Below are 19,037 nucleotides of genomic sequence, written 5' to 3' on the forward strand. Positions count from 1 at the left end.
GCTGAAAGCACTATCCATTCTGTATGTTCGACATGGGAAAAAATTACACGATTGATATTCTGTGCTGGTAAAAATGTAGTGGAATGATGGTCCTCACGCCCAGCTTGTACCAGGTAGCTTAGGTTCAGCCCCTCTGGAAAGCAATCTGAGAACATGTTTCAGGAATCGGGGAAATGGTTAGAGTCTTGATTCTGTTATTCCCATTCTGGGAATTAGAATTAGAGAAATAACCCCCACAAATGAAGAGAGACAGTAAGCATAGAAATGCTTATTATAACATTATTCATAATTGGGAAAAGTGGTGAACAACCTGTGTCAACCAGGAGCTTAGTAGAAGCCTAAATGGGGGAATGGATTTGTAAATTATTCTACACCCAGCAATGAAAGATCAATAGCCCCAATCATGATGAGTATGAAGTGTATGGGGTGACAAAGGATAATGCTCATGGTACAATGAGGGCAAAACAGAGCAGCCAAAGTTGTTTCTACACTCTGATTACAATTTTAAAAATAACGTTTATTTAAAAAGATATTTGGAAGGAAATAGGAAAAACTCGGAACAATATGACTTCTGAGGGTGGCCAAGCTGTAGATGAGTATATGGCTTTTGTTTTTTGATCCAAATTTTTCAACATTTAAAAATGTGGACATGGAATACAGAGTAAAATAAAACCAGAAAGAAATACACCCCAAACTGACTGGTGGGTCTCTCTGGGCTGTGGGATTATAGAGAATTGGTACTTTAGTTCAGACTTCTCTACACTTTCCAAATTATCCTTTGCAACAAGCACATGTTACTTTACTTAAAAATTTTTCCCGTTACAAACAAATGCATATTATTTTTATAATAAAATATAAATGCTATGTTAAAAAATATGAGGAAAGAAAAACATCCCTTTGGGCATGAATAAAATCAGAAAATGATGCTTAATAGGGCAATTACTTTGTAAAGCATAAATCCTGGAAATGGAAAAGACAGAAACAACAGGACATAAAAACTGCTGTCAATATGGGAAACATATTCAGTGTCTAAGCCAACTGCAGATTTTGCAGTGAAATTTGTAGCTTCAAGTTTTAAAGGAAACTAAAATCATCTAGCAGTTACGTTCAGCTACATATATGCGAGACTTTTGCTCTAAAGGGTTAATCTTTCCAGCTGTGTTTTTCTTTTCTTGAATTTTCAGGCTCCAGTTTAACAAATGACCAATAAATTTAAAAAGCTCAGAGAGACCTTATTAAAGATATCAGGTGAAGTTGCATCTCATTTAGACCACCCCTAACTACCATTATCTGGGGACATTGTAGGGTTGAGAAATAGGGGTTAGGATCTTAGGGGGAAGCTCCTAAAATGATCAGAAGCTGTCCCAGCTGGGGGAAAACTGTGCCATCCTTCTTCTAGGAAATAAAGAAACCAACTCTCTCAATATGTGGGGTTAGGGTTCCTCTCTGGGAGGAACTTACTAGTGCTGATGAAAGCTGAACTGAACCCAACAGCAGAACCGCCAATTTATTACATTCTCAGGCTTGTGTGCTCCAAGAAAAGGCTTTCTCAAAACCATCGCAGACATAGGCACTGTGTGCAGTGTGAAGTCTCTCATGTTCAGTCAGGTGTGAACTCCAGTTGAAATCCTCTTCACGCTCCTTACACACAAAGCGTTTGCCACCCGTGTGAACCTTCTGGTGTTGAATAAGGTGTGAAATCTGGGTATAGGTTTTCCCACAGTTGTTACATTTGTACGGCTTCTCTCCGGTGTGAATTCTCTGATGCTGTATGAGGTGGATGCTCTGGTTGAAGGCTTTCCCGCATTCCTTACAGGCGTAGGGTTTCTCGCCAGTGTGAATTCTCTGATGTTGAGTGAGGGATGAGTTGTGACTGAACGTTTTCCCACACTCTTTACACTTGTAAGGTTTCTCACCCGTGTGGATTTTCTGATGCTCGATAAGGTGGGTGCTCCGGCTGAAGGCTTTCCCACACTCACTGCATTCGTAAGGTTTCTCTCCAGTGTGAATCCTCTGGTGTTGGATGAGGTGGGAAATCTGGGTGTAGGCCTTCCCACAAACCTTACACTCATAGGGCTTCTCCCCAGTGTGAATCCTCTGGTGGCGTGTAAGTGAAGAGTTCTGGCTGAAGGTTTTCCCACATTCGTTACATTTGTAGGGCTTCTCACCAGTGTGAATAGTCTGGTGTTGAGTAAATGATGATGTATGACTGAAAGCCTTTCCACACTCATTACATATATAGGGCTTTTCCCCCATGTGAATGCTCTGGTGCCTCATGAGGTGGGAAATCTGCGTATAAGCCTTCCCACACTCATTACACTCATAGGGCTTCTCACCGGTATGAATTCTCTGATGCTGAGTCAGGGATGAGCTGTGGCTGAAGGCTTTCCCACACTCGGAGCACTCGTAGGGTTTTTCGCCAGTGTGAACTCGCTGATGCTGCGTGAGGGATGAGCTGTGGCTGAAGGTCTTCCCACACTCGTTACATTTGTAGGGTTTCTCTCCCGTGTGGATTGTCTGGTGCTGAGTCAGCGAGGAAGTGTGACAGAAAGCCTTGCCACACTCGCCACATCTGTAGGGCTTCTCGCCCGTGTGGACTTTCTGGTGGCGGGTGAGGTGGGACACCTGTGAGTAGAACTTCCCACACTGGTTGCATTTATAGGGTTTCTCCCCGGTGTGGCATCGCTGGTGTTTAATGAGGGAGGAGCTCTGAGTGAAGGCCTTCCCACATTCCCTGCATTTGTATGGCTTCTCTCCAGTGTGGATCCTCTGATGCTCGGTGAGCGACGAGCTCTGAGTGAAGGCCTTGCCGCACTCCTTGCAGGCATAGGGCTTCTCTCCCGTGTGGATGATGTGGTGCTGGATGAAATACGAGCTGTTGCTGAACGCCTTCCCGCAATCGTTACACTTGTAGGGTTTCTCTCCGGTGTGAATTCTCTGGTGGAGAAGATAGTCCGAATGGTAAATGAAGGCTTTCCCACATTCTGTGCAGTTAAACGGCTTCTTTTCTACAAAGGTCCTTTGGCGTTTCAAGCTCTTTCGTGGCCCATTCCACTTCTGAGGCCTCTCTCCCCTGGGCACTCTCTGCCTCCTTATGAAGGTGGAGGTCCGCCTGAAACTTCTCTCAAGCTCGTTACAGCCAAGTCTTCTCTCCCCACAGGTGTTTCGCTTAGGAGTAGCAAACGAACACCTCAAATGTCTCTCCTGCTTTCCCTGGTCCTCCAGTTGATGGCCACACATCCAGGATTCCCCCAATTTGGCACCTCCAAGCACGGCCCTTAAAATTCCCTCCATCTTTCCCACGGGGGAAGCTGCCCCTTCAGAAATACCCTTTTTTGGAATTGTCTCCTGGGTAGCTGCAGAGCTTGTCTCCAAATCTGAAAGAAATGGAGAATATGAGTACCGTCTGTTCCAGGACAAAGGAAGCTGATTCTTTAGAACTGGTACTGTAAACTCAAAAAGAAACATTTCAAAGTTTATGTTGCATGAGGTAGATAGATTCACGTTGTGACATGAAAGGATGGCCTCCGTATACTCTAAAAATGAAGAGAACCGAGTTGCAAAACCATTCATGTGCACAGCGGTTTATTAGCCATAATATATAATCTATTTTTACAAGTCAATAAGAGGGCCGGCCCCGTGGCTTAGTGGTTAAGTGCACGCGCTCCGCTGCTGGTGGCCCGGGTTCGGATCCCAGGTGCGCACCGATGCGCCGCTTCTCCGGCCATGCTGAGGCCACATCCCATATACAGCAACTAGAAGGATGTGCAGCTATGACATACAACAATCTACTGGGGCTTTGGGGGAAAAAAAATAAATAAAAAACAAGTTAATAAGAAAAAAAGAAACAATCTAATAAAATAGTGAAACTAGAATAGGAGTAGACATTTTGCAGAAGAAAAGCAAGTGGCTGATAACTATGTGATAAGATGCTCCACATCATAATAGTCTAAAAAATCAAATTACTCAGATGCTATTTGACTTTTTTTTTTTGGTGAGGAAGATTGGCCCTGAGATAACATCTGTTGCCAATCCTCCTCTTTTTGCTGAGGAAGATTGGCCCTGGGCTAACATCTGTGCCCATCTTCCTCTATTTTGTGTGTGGGATGCTGCCACAGCATGGCTTGATAAGTACGCAGGTCTGCGCCCAGGATTCAAACCTGTGAACCCTGAGCCACCAAAGTGGAGTGTATGAACTCAACCACTAGGCCACGGGGATGGTCCCTATTGGACACTTTTTAGATAGGAAAATATGAAAAATATCCAATGTTGGCAAGCGAGCATGGTAGAGGCATTCTCACATGATGTTGGTGGGAATGTGCCAGGACAGAGTTAACACAGAAGGTCTATTTTACTCAGTTTTTGTTTATCTCTGTAACTATGGCAATGACTCTTAGCCAAGCTCTCAGCGCTAAACTCCTGGGATGTTTACACAGTTACTGGTTAGTGATGTTTTTCTGTATGCTCGAGACCACAGGTCAAGTATCAGTACATGGGTCAATGTGGTAGGCTGTCAGCATTGTTACTGTGAATAGGAATATTCATGACGTGCACCTGGTGCCTGGTTTGGAGTCCTCACCATGGCTGGTCACGTAACAGGTGTGTGCATACATGACCAGCCTCTTTCAAGCACTCTGGACCCTAAGACTCAAGTGGGCTTCCCTGGGTGAAGACATCTCACATGTGTCTCTGCAGTTCACATCCACATGACCCCAGAGAGAGAGGATGACTTGGAAGCCTGCACATGACCTCTGTAGTCTTTGCCAAAGTATACATTTGTTCTGGCTGTTCCTGTATTATATACTTTGCTGTAACAAATCTTAGCTGTTGAGTACACCTTGTTGTTGAATCATGTAAATCCTTCCAGAAAAATCACCAAACTAGTGGAGGATCGTAGGACTCCCCAGAGACATGACAAGTAAATGCTATATGGGATTCTGGAAATAACCCTGGTGCCATTGGATTAGGCAATGCTTTCTCAGATATGACATCAGAGGCACAAACAACAAAAGAAAAAATAGATAAATCGGACATCGTCAAAATTAAAACCTTTTGTGCTTCAAAGACACTACCAAGAAAGTGAAAAGACAGCCCACAGAATGCAAGAAAGGGCCGGCCCTGTGGCATAGCGGTTAAGTGAATGCACTCCGCTGCTGGTGGCCCGGGTTCAGATCCCAGGTGTGCAGCGAAACTTGACTTGTCAGGCCATGCTGTGGCAGCATCCCATATAAAGTGGAGGAAGATGGGCAAGGATGTCAGCCCAGGGCCAGTCTTCCTCACACACAAAAAAAGAATGCAAGAAAATTTTCATAAATTATATATCTGACGAAGGACTTGTATCTATAATACATAAAGAACTCTTACAATTCAATAATAAGAAGACAAATAACCCAAATAAAAATGGGCAAAGGGGGTCCGGCCCGGTGGCACAAGCAGTTAAGTGTGCGCCCTCTGCTGCGGCAGCCCGGGGTTCGCCAGTTCGGATCCCAAGCGCTCACCGACGCACCGCTTGGCAAGCCACGCCGTGGTGGCATCCCATATAAAGTGGAGGAAGACGGGCATGGATGTTAGCCCAGGGCCAGTCTTCCTCAGCAAAAAAAACAGAGGAGGATTGGCAGATGTTAGCACAGGGCTGATCTTCCTCACCAAAAAAAAAAAAAAAAACCCAAAAACTAACGCTCCTTTTAAATTAAAAAAAAAAAAACTTGGACTTGAATGTTCATAGAAGTATTATTCATAATAGCCAAAAAGAGGAAGCAACTCAAATGTCCACCAACTAATGAATAAATAAAATGTGGTATATCCATACAGTGGAATATTATTCAGCCATGAAAAGGAATGAAGCACTGATCCATGCTACAACATAGATGAACCTTGAAAACATTATGCTCAGTGAAAGAAGCTAGACACAAAAGGACAATATATCATATGATTCCATTTATATGAAATGTCCAGCATAGTCAAATCTAGAAGGTAGATTTATGGTTGCCTGAGGTTGGGAAGATGGGAAGATAGGGAGTGATGGCTAAGGGGTACAGGGTTTCTTTTGGGAGTAATGAGAATGTTTTCAAATTGACTGTGGTAATGGAAGCACAATTCAGTGAATAGACTAAAAAAAAACTGAATTGTACCCTTTAAATGGTGAACTGTACGGTAAGTGAATTACATCTCAATAATACCATTAACTAAATGAGATTATAGGGGGCCGGCCTGGTGGCATAGCAATTAAGTTCACGCGCTCCTCTGCAGTGGCCCGGGGTTCACAGGTTCGGATCCCAGGTGTGGACCTACACAGTGCTTGTCAGGCCATGCTGTGGCGGTGTCCCATATAAAGTAGAGGAAGATGGGCAGGAATGTTAGCCCAGGGCCAATCTTCCTCAGCAAAAAGAGGAGGATTGGTAATGGATGTTAGCTCAGGGCTAGTCTTCCTCACAAAAACGAAAAAAAAGATTATACAGGAATTTCACTTTCTACATTACATATTTGAAATGTTTTATTTATTTTAAATGTTAAAAAGTAATTTTTTACTAGAAAAGTAAATATTCCTCCTTCCCTTGTTCCTACACTGTTTCGAATTGTGAATCCTTCTAGAGATTTCCTACATACTGAAGTATGTGTGAACGTGCATGTGTGTATGCGTGGTGGGATGGAGGGTTTTAAATTTATTATTCACTTTTTTATTTTAGTAAAATACACATAAAAAAACCCTCTAAACCTTTTTTTTTTTTTTTGGCTGAGGAAGATTCACCCTGAGCTAACATCTGTTGCCAATCTTCCTCAATTTTGTATGTGGGCAGCCGCCACAGCATGGCCACTGACGAGTGGTGTAGGTCCCCACCCAGGAACCTAACCCCGAGCTGCCGAAGCAGAACGTGCCGAACTTAACCTCTAGGCCACTGGGGCTGGCCCCCACTTAAACCATTTTTAAGTGTACTGTTCAGTTGCAAAAAGTATATTACATTGTTGTGCAACCATTACCACTATCTACCTCTAGAACTTTTTCATCTTCCCAAACCGAAACCCTGTCCCCTTTAAACAATTAAGTCCCCGTTCCCCCTCCCCCCAGCCCCTGGCAACCACCATTCTACTTGTCTTAATGAATTTGCCTACTCTGGGTACCTCATGTAAGTGGAATAGTATATTTGTCCTTTTGGGTCTGGCTTATTTCACTTAGCATAATGTCTTCAAGATTCATCCATGTTGTTATTATTTATTTTTGTAATTAAAAAATACAGTAAAGATATTGGAGTGAAAATACTTGAAGGAACTACATTAAAATGTTAAAAGTGAATTTTTTTTTAGCGATAAGCAGGATTATGGGGAGATTTTCATTTCCTGCTTTATTCTTATTTAGATTTCCAAAGTTTTTATGATGAACACATATAACTTTTATTTGATCAAAGATATCCATGAATATTAAATGTATATGAGGCTTTAACATCACAATCTTGCAATTTGGAGAAAGGGGGGTGTAGAGAGGAGATGAGGAGTTGGAAGCAAAACCATCTGGAATTTGTTGAAGGGGGTTGATTTTCTGATGCTGGTAGATTTGTTCATGGGACACTCATTAATTGCATAATTATGTGCCAACCAAGACATCTGACCCTTGCCCTCCAAGAGGTGGGGGGGGGGCAGGCTTATCCTCAGACATTTTGGACATATCCTCCTCATCTCCTCAGCATCGCTGCCTTTGAAGAACCACCTCTCCCCTTTCCGTGTAGTCTTGGTGGGGCTGTTAATCATAGTCTCCCCGACCCCCCACCCCAGGAGTGGGCACGACACCCAGGCTGGCCAATCAGAAAACCCCATCCCCCAGGCCATAATAATTGGTTCAAGATCCAACACAGCCAATCAGGGTCTTCCCTGAGACTGACATATGGTGTTGCTAGGCAGAATATAAGTTTGAGACTTTGGGCAGCCATATTGACTGCCACTTGGAAAGGGCTGAAGACAGAATCAAGCCAGAAACAGACAGAATCAACATACGGGGAAGGGAGGGAAGAAGAGAGAGAACCAGCGACAACACCATTTATGGCCGGAGATCCATCGATGACTAAAGTCTTGCACCGCAACTCTTCCCACTTATACGGGTCAAAAAAAATCTAACTTTGCTTAAGCTATTTTGATTTTTTACACACAAAAGAGTTCTTATTAATACATCAGGTAATTCAATAATAGTAATAGAATAATAATTATTATTGTTGCAATACATAATATTTATTAAATGCTTACTATGTGCCAGGCACTGTTCTAAGCTTGTTCTATCAACTAATTTAGTCCTCAAAAAAATTCAGTGAGGTGGGTACTATTAGTGTGCCCACTTTGCAGATAAGGAAACGGAGGAACCCAGAGGTTAAATCACTTACCTACAGTCACACAGCCTGTCAGTGGCAGAGCCGGGATTTGAACTCAGAGAGCCTGGCTCCAGAGCCCATACTCTTAACCACAACGTGAACAAGTGCAGTAATGGCAGCTCAAGCAAGGAGCTGTGACAACACTGAGAAGGGGAAGTTCACTCAGCCTGGAAGTCAGGGAGGGCCTCCTGGAGGAGGTGAGCTATAACTTTCATCTTGAGGAACATGAAGGTGTTTGCCAGGCAGACAAAGCGTGGAAGGGTGTTCCAGGCAGAGGGAACAGCATGTGTGAAGGCCCAAAGGTGGGAACACACATGCAAGTTCAGGTAGGGACAGGTGCTTCATGGAGGTCAGGGCGTGGGGTGCAACCACAAGTGGATGGTGATGAGAGATGAGGCCAGAGACAGCACAGGCTGGACCACACAGGGCATCGAGTGCCAGGCTTAGGGACAAGGTCTTTGACTCAGGGGCACTGGGGAGCCATGGGAGGGCTGTGAGCAGGAGAGGGACGAGATTAGCTCTCAGTGTAGGAAGACCCCTCTGGGGCTGTGTGTGAGATGAACCGGAGGGTGTAAGGCGGAGGCTGGGAGGCCAGGGAGGAGGCTGGGGTGAGGGAAGCTAAGGCCTGAGCCAGCGCCGTGGGGGACAGAGGAGGGGACTTGGCAGGAGGGGCAGGACTGGGGACCGATGAGCCAAGGTGGGTGAAGGGGAAGGAGGGGACCAGTCCTGGCCCCACAGCAGGGTAGACAGTGATGGAAACAAAGATGCTTCCATACCCCCCTCTGATGGAGCTCGTGGGCCAGTGGGGACAAAAATCTGGCTTCTTCCTGTCCCCCAACATGTCAGGCCAGGCCCCACTTCTGGGTCTTTACACAGGTGATTCCCAATAAATAATCATAACAATAACCATCGTAGCCTATTCTGACCTATTCTGTCACTGTGTGCCACACTGTGTGTGTGTTAACTCATATATTCCTCCCAAGGAATAGTGTACTGTTATTATCACCATTTTTCAGATGAGGAACTTGAGGCACAGAGGGGCTAAATGACTTGCCCGAAGGTCACAGAGCCAGGAAGTGGTGCAGCTGGGATTTGAACCTCACGATTATGGCCCATGTCTTACGACGCTGCCTCATTCTTGAATGAGCATCATGGATCACGACAGACGAGGTAGGAAGACGGCTTGCACCCGCTGGACAGCCTCACCCACCTGGACAGGTAGCTCGCCAGGCTTCTCTCTCCTCCATCCTGGGCTCTTCCCCTCGCTCCAGACGGGAGATCACATCGGGTTTGGACCCAGGAAGCCCTGCCCCTGGGAAAGACATGAGACTGGGCTGTGGGTGCCATGGCCACAGGGAGGTCTCAGGGCTGGGACCCGGGCCCCGGGTCTGCAGGGGAGATGCATACATTGGGCGCCTAATGATTGGAAGCTCTAATGGTTAATGCCAGGCCTGTTTATTGAGTGCATACTACATTCCAGAGATAGCCTGAGGCCTGACATCACCGTCTACGGCTCCGGCTCTGGGCTGTTCAAGTATTTTTTTTGTGTGTGTGTGAGGAAGATCAGCCCTGAGCCTCTTTTTTGCTGAGGAAGACGGGCTCTGAGCTAACATCTATTGCCAATCCTCCCCATTTTTCCCCCCCCAAAGCCCCAGTAGATAGTTGTATGTCATAGCTGCACATCCTTCTAGTTGCTGTATGTGGGACGCGGCCTCAGCATGGCTGGAGAAGCGGTGTGTTGGTGCGCGCCCGGGATCCGAACCCGGGCCGCCAGCAGCAGAGCGCGCGCCCTTAACCGCTAAGCCACGGGGCCAGCCCCTGGGCTGTTCAAGTTGAGTGTGAAATACACACCACATTTCGAAGACATAATATGGAGAGAAATGTAAAATATCTCCTTAACTGTAGTAATTTGTATATTGATTATGATTTCCACATGTGCCAAATCATCATATTTCAGATAGACTGGGTGAAACAAAATATGCTAGTAAAATTAATTTCATCTGTTTCTTTTTACTTTTTATGCCTGCTGTCTTTGAGATGACTAATTTCTCTCTTCCTATAGTAGGTTGAACAGTGTTCCCCCAAAATTACATCCACAAGAGCCTCAGAATGTGACCTTATTTGGAAATAGGGTCTTTGCAGATATAATTAGTTAAGATGAGGTCCCACGGGATGAGGGAGAGACCTAAATCCAGCGGCTGGTGTCCTCATAAAAAGAGGAGAAATGAGCCGACATGGTGGCGTAGTGTTTAAGTTCACGTGCTTTGCTTTGGCAGCCTGGGGTTCACGGGTTCAGACCCCAGGCACGGACCTATGCACCGCTCATCAAGCCACGCTGTGGTGGCGTCCCACACACAAAATAGAGGAAGATGGGCACAGATGTTAGCTCAGGGCCAATCTTCCTTACCAAAAAAAAAAAAAAAAAAGAAGAAGAAGAAGAGGAGAGACACAGACACACATGGAGGGAAACAGGCCACGTGAAGATGCAGGCAAAGACTCGGGGGGAGGCAGGAAAAAGAGGAGGACACCAAGGGTAAGAAGGAGCTGGGACAGGCAGTGCCCAGGACTGGCCTGGTGCCTGGGTGGGCGGGAGACTGTCCTGAGATGGGGGACCCGGAGGAGGAGTGGGTCTGGGGGGACATGGTGAGCCCAGTGGGGACAGGGAGTACAGGGGCCAGGACCTCCCCAGGGAGGTGTTCTGAAGGCCACCAGCTGCAGAAAGTTGGAGCTCAAGGGCCAGACTGGGGGGACCTCACTCTGTACCTGCAAGTTGTGCAGAAAAACGTTAACACGGCAGGCTGGTGGTCTCCCTGGAAAGGCCTGTTTGCAAGGCGGCCCTTGCTGAGATCTGGGGACCCAGATTTCTGGAGGGTTCCAGCATTCTATGACCGGTAAGAGGGGCTCCCCGTGCCCAAACTGTTTACGCTGAACACTTGCTTTCCTTCGGGGAGTCTGGAATTTTGGTACGTGCCAGGCAGAGGATGCTGGCGTGACCGGCCCTTAATAAAACCCTGGGCGCTCAGTCTCTCATGAGCTTCCTGGTAGACAACACTTCACACGTGTTGTCACACCTCCATGTGGGGGGAGTTAGGCTGGGCTGCTCCTTCAAGGGGAGAGGATTCTGGAAGCACGCGCTGGCCTCCCCCTGACGTCGCCCCATGCACCTCATCCCTTCGCTGACTGCTCTGCGTCCTTTCGCTGTGACGAGTCAGGGCGTGAGCATGATGATGTGCTGAGGCCTGTGGTCCTCCTAGCGGATCACTGAGCCCGGGAGCAGTTGTGGGGACCCTGACAGAAGTTTAAGCTGAGTTTTCGATGAGTTTGTCCAGTGAAAGTGCGTGCGTGAGGAGGGCTGAGGATAGAGCCTTCACCCCACCATAGCTCACGGGGAGAAGGAGAGACAGGGGAGCCAGAAAAGAAATTGAGAAGGGAGAGGTGGAGGGAGCAGGACAGACAGCCAGAGACGAGGCTGGGGAGGGGTCCGGGGAGAGGACGAGGCCTGAGCAGGGCAGGGCTGCGGGACGGAGAGGAGGGGACGGGCAGAGAGAGTCCAGGACGGAGCTGGGCCTGATGGGCTGTCGGTGAGGGGAAGAGAGGGTGAGGATGGTCTGGGGACTGTGGGGGTTGGAGGAGGAGGAGCAGTCAGTGTGGAGACGCTGAGCTCAGGGTGAGTGCAGCGGATGTGAGGGGCCTTGCCGGGGGGGCAGGAGGCGGGTGCGTGGACAAGTGTAGGACTCGGGAGACATATTTGGGGAACAGCATTTATGCGCTTTGGGGAGAAGATTCCAAGATGGAGCCTGTTGATCGGAGGACATTCAGGGAGCACTTGGAGCCTGGGACTCCGGAACGGTCACCCCACGTGGAAAAGGCAGCATGAGAAGAGGGCGGGGGCACAGGTGGAAGATTTTGTGGACAGCCAGAGGGCTCGGGGCCTGGGGACACTGGGACTATAGGAGAAGCCTCGGAGAGACAGAGACAAACAGAGACTAGCCGGGAGGGACTGGTGACAGGAGCAGAGAGGGCACCATGTGACCCCAGTGACCGCCCACAGTCAAGCAGAGGGTGGGCACAAAGGAGATGAGGGCAGAAGGGGCATCATGCCTCCTCCTGGGAAGGCAGGGGCGGGGCCTCACCCAGCCAGAGAAGGTTCTGGTAGTTTTCCAGCATCACGTCCCGATACAGCTCCCTCTGGCCAGGCCCCAGCCAGCCCCACTCCTCCAGGGTGAAGTCCACAGCCACGTCCTTGAAGGTCACTGATTCCTGCAAGCGCCAATATTACACAGTGGAGGGGCACGTCCTTCCAGAACTCTGGGGCGGCAGAGGTCACAGGTCAAGAGCCTACCACATGAGCTAGAACATTCTGACTTGGCAGATTTGGAAAGACTGAATCAAACCAGCCCACGGGAATGTAAAAAGTCTAGGGCAGTCACTAGCCCACAGGCACCTTGGTAGAAAGTAGAACAAGGCCCCTCTTTCACACAACTCTTTACTGCCATCTGTTGGAAAACTGTTATGATACATCAATTATTTTAGTATATGACAGTTTGCTGCCATCTGTATGAAAATTGCCATAATAAATATATCAATGTATGAGGTATAAGGTGCAAAGCATGCCACTGAGATGAGACAACCTTGTGCAGTGCACAACCTACTCACCTGTACAGGACAGCCCTAAGAAACACTTCTTTAAAAACTATCAAGCCATTGCGTGCAAGAGCTATACCTAAGTGGCACTCTATCCCAGGCCCCAACTCTGATCCCAACTCCCATTCCTGACCCCAAAGATAAGGTTCAGGGGCGAAGAAAAGCCATCTACTTCCCACTTCACCCCGTAACCGAAAGGCTGCTGAGCATTAGATGATTGACTTTTAGACTGTGTCATAACGTCCCAGCTCAGAGCGTCCTGCCACCCCTGCCTGTCCCCTTGTCTCCCCTCCCCTCCCAGCCCCAGAGCTCCTCCCACCACAGTCTCTCTCCCAGTACCGGGAGGGGCAGAAGATCTTCAGGCCACAGGCAGATATGGGGATGGCCCTATGGGAGGGTCCACAAAGTCATCTTGGGGAGGAGGGAGCCCAGACTCACCTGGTCCTTGGCCGTCAGGGTCCTGGTGGCCATTGCTGGGTCCTGGCACACACCTCCAGGAGAAAGGACCAGGCCTGAGTCCGCAGAGCTGAGGAGGAGACCAGAGCAGAGAGAGGTCAGTTCTGGCCCAGACAGACAGACACTTTCCCAAAGACGCCTCATGACAGCGGGGGCCCTGGTCTCCTAAGAGCCGGAGCAAAGGCTCAGGGCAGGCTCCCCGAGGCCGCCATCCTGTAACAACCACCACTAGCAGTCAAGAGGTTCAGCTCGCTGCACTGCCACAACAGCCCTCCAAGAAGGAACTACAGTCAGCCCCAGATGGGGAAACTGAGGCACAAGAGGTCAGAGCCCTTGCTCAAGATCATAGAGATATCAAGTGTCAGAGTGGAATTTGAACCCAGAAGTCTGGCCACAGAGCCAACCCCTCCATTTTTTATTATAATCTTTTTTATTGTGATAAAATACACATAATGTAAAATATACCATTTTAGCCATTTTGAAGTGTACAATTCAGTGCATTTAGTACATTCACAATATTGTGCAACCATCACTACTATCTAGTTCCAGAACATTTTCATCAGCACCCTAAAAGGAAACCCTGTACCATTAATCAGTCACCCCCAAATCTCCCTGTTCCCTCCTCCCCCCACGCCAGCCCCTGATAATCACTAATCTTTCTGTTTCAACGGATTGCCTATTCTGGACATTTCATAGAAATGAAATTCATATAAATTATACAATATGTGGCCTTTTGTGTCTGGCGTCTTTCACTTCACGTAACATGTTCAAAGTTCATCCCTGTTATAGCACATATCAGTGCTTCATTCCTTTTTGTGGCTGAATAATATTCCATTGTATAGATGGATCACATTTAGCAGAGTTCCTTCCATCTGTCTTACAAATCCTATTTAAGGATCCTGGACTTTTGCTTAAGATGTTGTTTGAAGAAAGGTTCCATCTGCTGAAATAAAGTTTAAGAGTCCCTGCCAAAGAGAAGTCGGTCTTCAGACTGTGGTCCCCCCCATTCATTCATCAAACACCTCTGAGCCCCATGGAGTGACAGGCTCCATTCGGGGTTCTGAGGACAGAAAGATGAGTAGATGTGGCTCCACCCTCAAGGGGCTTCCTGCCTGGTGGGGGGACAGGCCTGGACACAGACCAGGCGGTGGGCTGAATAATGGCCCCAAAAGATATCCCTGGGATGACCCTGTGATGTGATTAAGTTAAGCATCTTTAGATGGGAAGATTATCCTGGATTATCCGGGTGGGCCCTAAATGCAATCATAAGCGTCCTTATAAGGGGGAGGCAGAGGGATATTTGATATGGAAGGGAAGGCCGTGTGACAGAAAAAGAGGAGCAGAGTCAGAGAGAGAAGACACTGCCTCTGGCTTTGAAGCTGGAGGAAGGGGCCACAGCTAAGGAACGCAGGCTGCTCTAGAAGCCGGAAAAGGCAAGGAAACAGATTCTCCCCTAAAGCCTTCGGAGCGAGCCTGGCTCTGCCGACACCTTGATTTCAGCCGAGTGAAACCAGTTCCAGACTCCTGACGTCCAGAACTGTAAGAGAACACACCCGTGTTGTTTGAAGCCACCAAGTTTGTGGTCATTTGTTACAGCAGCAAAGGGAAACTAATACAGTCCAGAAATAAAAAGATTCAGAGCCGCATGTGTTTCTAGGCAAAGAGCCACACCTACACCCAGGTACACAGGAACACAGGCACCTGAAGGCTGAAGCCAGCAGGTGACATTTTGATGAGGAAATGAGGAACAGAGTCTAACAGAGTCTTAACTAGCTCCCCACAAGTCACTTACTAGTTCCAAAAAGAAGAGGGAGAAACCTGGCAGACACCACTTTAAGCCAAGTGATCAAGGTTGGCGTGACCAGTGATGGCCAAACCGACATCATGGGCTCCTGATCTGAGAAGGGCACAGCATTGCTCCTAAAGTATTTCTGCCAAAAAACCTGAATCTAATCATGAGGAAACATCGAGCAAACCCAAACCGTGGAACATTCCAGAAGTACGCGGTCTGTATGCTTCAGAATCACCAAGATCATGAAGGTCAAGATTGAAGAACTCTTCCAGGCTAACAGAGACTAAAGAGCCTGACAATGAATGCAGTGTGTGATATGGGATTTTCTTTTGCCATTAAGGACATTATTGGGACAATCAGCAAAATCTGAAGAAGGTCTGTAGATTCGCTCATAGTATTGTATCGATGTTAATTTCCTGATGTGATCATGGTGCCATGGTTTTGGAAGAAAATGACCTTGTTTTTAGAAAAAACAGAGACTCGGGGGGGTGGGGCGCAGAGACCCACAGCAAGGGGGACAGAGACTCGGGGAGGTGGACAGAGACATACAGAGATAGGGGAGCAGAGACCCAGAGAGAGAGAGGGAGACAGAACGGGGGCTGGGGTGGTGGAGGCAGATCAGAGAGAGGAGATGAGAGACCCAGAGAGAGGAGAGCGGACGCTCAGGATACGGAGGACAGAGACCGAGGGCGCGACTGTGCAGAGTACATCGGGGCTTTCCGGTCGGGCATCCCTGGATGTGATCCCAGGCGACCACTTATTAGCATTGTGACCTGGGAGAGTCTGTTTCTTCACCTGCGAAGTGAGGAAAGGTACATTCTTTTCCCTCCTAGGAGATCGCAGCAGTCCTGCGCTCGGCCGGACTCCTGGCAAACAGCAGGCGCCCAATTCCTGCGCGCTGAGACCGTCCGACTCGCGAGGATGGCAGGGGGGCTCTGGGGCCGACTCGCGAATGACAGGCGGGGGCGAGGCACCGCCCACTGCGCCCTTCCCCCTCCCACCCAGGCAGGACTGGGCCCGCCCCCTGAGCGCCCGCCTGCCTGTCTGGCCCAGTGCTCACCCACCCGCTTCCGCCCGGGTCCGCCAGGTCGGGACTCACCTGTGCGCCCCCACGGGTGGCGCAGGGCGGCCAGGCCTTCCCTCCCTCCGGCGGGCCGCGGAATGCGCCTGCGCGTTAGCTGTGTCGGCGCTGTAAGTCCTGGTACGTACTTCAAACTCGGCTTGGCAGCTGGACTACATTTCCCAGAAACCATTGCGGCTCACGCTCCTCTCGGCGGAACCCTCTGGGCGGGGGAATGCTGGGAAATGGAGTCTGGGAGTAGGCTGTGGGGCGGCAGAAAGAATGCTCTAAATACACAGCGGCTTTGCAGCTGGAGGAAACATGGTGTTTGGGAAATGTCTGGCTTTACGGGCACCGCGAATATTCCCATTTTAGCCAGTCTTTTCACTGCTTTCCATAGGAGGCGACGTCATAGTCTGTTTAACCTATCTAACGCAAATTTCTCCTACCATAGCTCAAGTCTTCAAGACGCATACAAGTTTGCCCCATCTAAACTGATGAATGAATTGAGTCACTTAATCACTCAATTTCCGGGGCATCTGCCTTCCTGTTTGCCTCAGTTTCACCTATCACCTCTTAAAGGGTAGTGTGGTAGAGGAAATAGACCCCTAGTGGAAGCTGGGAGATGTGTGTCCAGGAATGCAAGGATGGTTCAGTATTAGGCTATTATATAATTTGCCTATTGATGTATCAAAATAATGCAATCATATCCATAGATATGAAAAGGGTTTTGAGAACATTCAGTAATCAGCCATTTCTATATAAACTTAATAAATTCAGAACAAGCCCATATTGAACAGTAATGACAACAATCTTAAGGAGTTACTGGCTTCTCCTTGTTTTTAATTATATACATATAATCAAAGCTCCAAATCAGGCTTAATGGTAAAACTCCAAAAGATTCCCCATTAAAGTCAGAAACAAATGTCCACCATTACCACTTTTGGAAGAACTAGCAATGTAATCAGACAAGAGAAAGAAAATACATCATTGGAACAGAGAAGTCTGAGTTTTCATCCTTCTTTGAATATGATATGATTGATATCTTGGAATCAGAGAATCAACTGAAACACTAAGATAAACAATAAGATAATTCTGTAAAATTACTGGGTACAAAGTTAATCAATAAAAACCAATAGGTTTTCTCTTTTCAAACAAGAATTATGAGGAATCTAATGAAAAAGAGGTTATTTGAATTTTAGTGCGTATTTGCTTGGTAGATTTTATCTCTCTGTGATCTTGGACAGTTCTCTTCCACTCTCTGCACCTAGATTTTCTTCTCTGTACAGGCATACCTCGTTTAATTAGGTATTTACAAATACCTTTATTACAAAGGTAAAGCTTTGCTTTATTGTGCTTTGCAGATATTGCATTTTTTACAAGATGCTCCACCAGCAAAAAGACTATGACTCGCTGAAGGCTCAGATGATGGTTAGCATTTTTTTTTAGCAGTAAAGTATTTTTAAATTAAGGTATGTAGGGCCGGCCCCATGGCTTAGGGGTTAAGTGCGCGCACTCCGCTGCTGGCGGCCTGGCTTCGGATCCCGGGCACACACCGACGCACCGCTTCTCCGGCCGTGCTGAGGCCGTGTCCCACATACTGCAAGTGGAAGGATGTGCAGCTATGACATACAACTATCTACTGGGGCTTTGGGGGAAAATAAATAAAGAAATAAAATCTTAAAAAAAAAAAAGGTATGTATATTGTTTTTTAAAACACAATGCTATTGCACACTTAAGAGTACGCCAGTATAGTGTATATATAGCTCCCATGTGCACTAGGAAACCCAAAAATTGATGTGACTCACTTTTTTGCAATATTTAGTTTATGCAGTGGTCTGGAACTGAACCCACAATATCTCAGAGGTATGCCTGTAATCCCTCATTGGAATAATGTGTGGCAGAGATTGGATAGTTTTTCTCCAAATCCTTTCTCCTACTTCCTGTGCACATAGCTGGACTACATTTCCCACATTCCCTTGCAATTTGGAGTGGTCATGTGACTAAGTTCTGGCCAATAAAATGTGAGACATGACCCGCATGCCATGCCCAGACCTGGCCCATTAAACCTTCCCACTTGTCAAGTTCCACAGTCTTTTCCCTTCTGCTAATGCTGATGAAGACTGTGCCCCTGGAGGTCACATGTTGAAGATGGAAGGAGCCTAGGTCCCTGAATGTCCATTGGAGGAGGGCCATCTCCAATCAGAAACAGGAGAACAAAAAGTTATTTTCAATTATACGGACTCAGGGGATCAGTTAAATAAATGGTGGTACGTCCCTCCCATGAAACGTTATCGAGCCCTCAAATAATTATGACGACCACACGATAACATGGGGAAATGCTTGCAAACGAACATTAAAAGAACAAAAGTAGCAAAGTTAAACATCTTTCATGTTTATAGTGATATAAAATATATGTGTGCACGTGAGTAAAAGCTAGAGGGATCATCGCCAAGATGAAATAACAACAGCTGTCGCTTATTGACAACATGCAGTGGGCATTGTTAGCTTTATTTAACTCACACAAACCCCCAGGAAGGTGTGTCAGGCAGCCCCGGGGAGGCTTTTGCAGCCTCGTGGCTCAAAGACGAGGCCGGCACTGGCAGGTCCAGGGGAACCCCTCTTCTTGCTGCCAGGCTCCCCAGCTCTGCTGCCATCTCCACACCCATGACCTAGGCCCTGGCTCAGGCCTTGTCCTCTGACCCTGGAACCTCACTCCAGTCTCATCCCA

General features: G+C 47.5%; 1 protein-coding gene across 1 annotated transcript; it reads right to left on the bottom strand.

Annotated features, from left to right (window-relative positions):
* Positions 1 to 521: 521 nt before the first annotated feature.
* LOC131397187 (zinc finger protein 260-like) lies at positions 522 to 16,391 on the bottom strand. The gene is made up of 5 exons (XM_058529924.1): positions 16,346 to 16,391; positions 13,437 to 13,524; positions 12,488 to 12,614; positions 9,565 to 9,666; positions 522 to 3,377 (listed from the first exon to the last, which is right to left on the bottom strand). Exons 2-5 carry the CDS (start codon positions 13,467 to 13,469, stop codon positions 1,519 to 1,521), a joined length of 2,121 nt encoding a protein of 706 aa, XP_058385907.1. The 5' UTR covers positions 13,470 to 13,524; positions 16,346 to 16,391; the 3' UTR covers positions 522 to 1,518.
* Positions 16,392 to 19,037: the final 2,646 nt, after the last annotated feature.

Source organism: Diceros bicornis, chromosome 34, assembly GCF_020826845.1.
Source record: "Diceros bicornis minor isolate mBicDic1 chromosome 34, mDicBic1.mat.cur, whole genome shotgun sequence".
NCBI classification, from domain to species: Eukaryota; Metazoa; Chordata; class Mammalia; order Perissodactyla; family Rhinocerotidae; genus Diceros; species Diceros bicornis.